Source organism: Cucurbita maxima, unplaced genomic scaffold (assembly GCF_002738345.1).
Source record: "Cucurbita maxima cultivar Rimu unplaced genomic scaffold, Cmax_1.0 Cma_Scf00011, whole genome shotgun sequence".
NCBI lineage: Eukaryota > Viridiplantae > Streptophyta > Magnoliopsida > Cucurbitales > Cucurbitaceae > Cucurbita > Cucurbita maxima.
Genome location: NW_019272027.1, coordinates 3,541,136 through 3,545,328, shown reverse-complemented (window position 1 = coordinate 3,545,328; position 4,193 = coordinate 3,541,136). Strand labels below are relative to the sequence as shown.

Genomic DNA, 4,193 nt, shown 5'->3' with positions numbered 1-4,193 from the left:
ATAAAAAAAAAAAAAAAAAAAAAAGTCATACCTTGGGGCTTTGGCCCTTGGCAAGTTCACCATACAATTCTGGGTTCTTGCTGAAATTCAAAGATAGAATTAAATAAATGAAATAAAGGGAAATAAAAAAAATGTGAGATTCGAGAGAAGAACGAAACATTAGGGTGTGGAAACTTGTCCATAGCAGACACATTTTAAAAACCTTGAGGGGAAGCCCGAAAGAGAAAGTCTAAAGAAAACAATATCTACTAGCGGTGGGCTTGGACCGTTACAAATGATATAAGAGCTAGAAACTGAGTGATGTGCGAGCGAGGAGGCTGAGCCCTGAAGGGGGTGGACACAAGGTGGTGTGCCAACAAGGACACTAGACTTCAAAGGGGTGGATTGGGGGGTCCCACATTGATTGGAGAAGGGAATGAGTGTCAGCGGGGTGATAAGATAAGGAAAGTAAGATTTGGATTATCTTGTTGATCGAATATCTCAAGGCAAGAAAATTGTTTGAGATTCGAATCACTCCATAAGCAAATATTTCAACGCAAGAACATCGAAGTATATTGTATGATTGACGTCTCTTGGTTCATATCACTGGCTCCGAAGAGGGGTAGATTGTGAGATTCCACATCGGTTGGGGAGGAGAATGAAACATTATTTAAAAGGGTGTGAAAACTTCTTATTAGCATACGCGTTATAAAAATCTCAAGGAGAAGTTCAAAAAAGAAAGCTCAAAGAGGATAGTATATACTAACGGGGAGCGATGGGCTTGGGCAAGCGGTTAAGGAAAGAAAGAAAGAAAAGAAAAGAAAAGGCTTACTCATATTTCTCCTTCTTGAAATGAATGAAACCAGATTTGAGTCTGTCAACAGCATCATAGCTGGGCTTGGCTGCTTCTCCACCACTCTTCAGTTCAGCTGTTATCTGCTCCACCTTTGATGTTGCTTCTGCTTTCAAATCTCCCTTCTCTCTACGCCCACCACAAATATTTTCTTTTATCAAATTATATACATACATTTTTTTAAAGAATATTATGTATATTCCTTTTTAAGGTGTGTACCTGAGGAGCTTCTCCAAGGCCTCAATGGCTTCCTCATATGAACCATTCCCCATGTCTTCTCTCTACCAACAAGGAATTTGCCAAAAAAGGGTAATTATAAGAATAAAGTTTCATCCAAACCTATTTGGGTAGGTAGACTCAAAAGTCAACGGTTTCCCATAAAGTCAAAAGTACAACAGGGTAAAAGATTCCTTTCCTAAACTAGCGAGATTTGAACCAGAACAAAAATGTTACCCCAAACAAGACTTAACAGTGAAGTTTCAAACGCGTGAAATGATAGGTAATTAAGACGTCTGGAAAGAAAATAGGGTTTTTGAGATACAAATAATCACAAAAAAAAAAAACTTAAAGATGAAATTTCAAATTGATAGATAATCAAGACATCTGGAAAGAAAAATAGGGTTTTGCGAGATATAAATAATCACAGATGGATAACTTTGATCGTTCACCTCTAATATGACACGTTTCCTTCTAGTTATATGATTAACGGGATCAATCTTCCCTCGTGTGGGACTCTTGTTCTTTTAGAGAGACAAAAGTCGTTTCCTCGAGTAGTAGAAATCGTCGAGAAATGCACTTTATTTTTGTTTTTTTTTTCTTCTCTCCCTCTATGTATATGCATATATAAAAAGGAAATAAATGGATACTTTATTTAACGTAAATATTATGTTATGTAATTAATGGGCAAAATAGGAAGGGAACAGATGGGTGAAGTTAGGCACTCCATGGATTGACGTTACATGTCGGTTACGGTAAGAAACAAAACAGACATAAATACGTTGCCACGTGGCATAATAAGAGATCGCCACGTTAAAAAATAGGTAACGTCTGTGATTCTAGGCTAAAAAGGAACATGGAGGAGAAAGCGAGTGAAATGACACCCACCTCACAATTTCTCACTTCACCCACTATTATTTTCAAATACTTAAAATAAAGGCTAATTTTTATTTGAAGAAAATATTTAATTTTTAAAAAATATCCACATTTATCCATATTTTTTCCGCACTATTGTCGAGTACGAATGGGAGCGAAGAAATTGTTCATCACTCACATTCATACCCGATATAGGTGCAACGAAAACTTATTCCATATTAACGTTATATCTATAGTCATCTATATATTATTCGAACCAAAATATAGTTTAGTAAATAGATGTAAATTGTTATTTCAAGTAGGAAAGACCCGATCAATTCAACCCAATCCAACTTCTAAGATTTGGTTGGATTATGAACATATTTATATTTAAATTTCATTGGATTTGTTAACCCGAAAAAAATAAAAATTTGTTGTTAATTTTAAAAAATATTTTTGCTTAGGATACATTAATTTTTTTTTATGGGAAGATAGTTTTTCAAAATATATATCAAATAAATAAATAGACCCTTTTGAACTAACATTTTATTTTTATTAAAAACAAAAATTTAAATAAATAACCGGACAAACTGAACTTGAAAAAAATTTAAGTTGGGTTCGTTACTTAATAAAAATAACGACTCGGTCCAATCTAACCGATAAATTTTCCTTAATTTAAAATTTTTTTAGCACCGGCATGAAAGGATAAGGGACATTGATAGCAAAGTCCAAGAATATTCTATGGTCTTTATTCTGACAAATGTACCTCTCTTGTCCTCTCCCTTATTGTAATTTACTAATAAAAAATTAATAAAATAAAGAATAAAGGACAGTTTTGGTATAAGGTAGTGAGTAATACCCACATTTATGGAAGAATCCCAACTAAATTAACTAACTAATGCCAAACTAACTATAAAAGCAGCTCTTCTTTGTTCGATCTACCCGATTTCATGCATGCAAATGCAAAAAGAGTAATTCAATGAGATCAACGTTCTCTTAATAATCGTTAATGTTAGAAAATACGACTTTTGTCCACTATGAGCATAAGCTCTCGTGGCTTTACTTTTGGTTTATCCAAGAAGTCTCATATCAATAGAGATATATTTCTTATTATAAACTCATGATCAACCTCTTAATTAACTCGATCTGACGTGAGACTCTTCTCCCAACAATACTCAACAGTTAAGATGTGAATTCAAAAACCAATAATAACTTGCTCTAGGAATGAACTTGAAGTACGTTTTGGAGCTACTGTCATGTACATTCAACGGTATAAAACTATGAGCCGGGTCGAGAATGAAAATGCACAAAAACGAGAGAGAATTACGTACCCAAGTCGGGGTGATAAGAGGTGATGGGGCAGCAAAAACAGGCCTGTTTTGGATAAGATTAGGGATAGAAGAAGAAAAGGAAGGAGGAGAAGGGTTGAGCCTTGCAAAAGGGCGAAAAGAAGAAGATTTGTTAAGAGGAAGAGAGTGATAGCGAAGGCAGGCAGTGTTAAGCGATGCCGTCGACATTGTGCACTACGCCACTCTATTCTCTCCCTTTATAATAAAAACAACACACCAAACCTCCCATTTTCAATTCTCTCTCTCTCTCTCTCTCTCTCTCGATCGAGATAACGAAATCGAACCCTTACTCAACCACAACTTCTTGATCTTTCTCGGATTAGGAATGAGCGTTCCACATTTTCTCATTTCTCTCCTTCCTTCCATAAACCATTCAATCTGCTAGAATACGAGAAATTATCCAAGAACGTTCTAACCTAACGTGACTATTAGGATTCTATACTATTTGATAAAAACTACACTCGAAATTAATACTGGGTTGTTATTAAAAATACACGAGCCTACTCCAAACAGCTGCTCGATGAGTATCTACATCTCTCTCTTTCTCGTGCTATCTTCTTTTACGCTCTCTCTACTATGGACGTGATCGGTGATCCCATAATATTGGATGTACAAGAGAGAGATTATGATTTAAGAGCGTGTTATTAAAATAATATAAAATACAAAAAAATCATAAACTGAAAGATAAAAATGGTTGTTTAGGGTTTAGGGTTTAGGCTATTTAATCCTAACTCTTTGGAATGATAAAAAGAATATATTTTATTATTAATATTATGAACCAAGTCCATGTATAATATAATAATAATAATATAAATTAAGTCAATATTTACGTTATATTCTATCATTTTCCTAACTATATAGTTTTTTTTAATACATTACAAAAAAAAAAAAAAAAAAAAAAAAAAAAAAAAAAAAAAAAAAAAAAAAAAAAAAAAAAAAAA

General features: G+C 33.9%; 2 protein-coding genes and 1 long non-coding RNA gene across 3 annotated transcripts in view; 2 read left to right on the top strand and 1 right to left on the bottom strand.

Moving 5' to 3' along the window:
• LOC111486315 (peptidyl-prolyl cis-trans isomerase CYP38, chloroplastic) overlaps positions 1 to 656 on the top strand; it is a 27,459-nt gene extending 26,803 nt beyond the window's left edge. The window contains exon 6 of the mRNA XM_023133393.1: positions 606 to 656. Coding sequence (XP_022989161.1) covers positions 606 to 641 — 36 coding nt within the window. The 3' untranslated portion in view covers positions 642 to 656. The remainder of the gene's footprint in view (positions 1 to 605) is intronic.
• Positions 1 to 3,470, bottom strand: part of LOC111486317 (carbonic anhydrase 2-like) — a 5,713-nt gene extending 2,243 nt beyond the window's left edge. Inside the window, exons 1-4 of the mRNA XM_023133396.1 lie at positions 3,235 to 3,470; positions 1,052 to 1,113; positions 812 to 961; positions 32 to 80 (exon numbers count right to left, since the gene is read on the bottom strand). Coding sequence (XP_022989164.1) covers positions 32 to 80; positions 812 to 961; positions 1,052 to 1,113; positions 3,235 to 3,420 — 447 coding nt within the window. The 5' untranslated portion in view covers positions 3,421 to 3,470. The remainder of the gene's footprint in view (positions 1 to 31; positions 81 to 811; positions 962 to 1,051; positions 1,114 to 3,234) is intronic.
• The window catches only part of LOC111486327, a 7,120-nt gene continuing 5,419 nt past the window's right edge, over positions 2,493 to 4,193 (top strand). The window contains exon 1 of the long non-coding RNA XR_002718846.1: positions 2,493 to 2,933. This is a non-coding gene — a long non-coding RNA (uncharacterized LOC111486327). The remainder of the gene's footprint in view (positions 2,934 to 4,193) is intronic.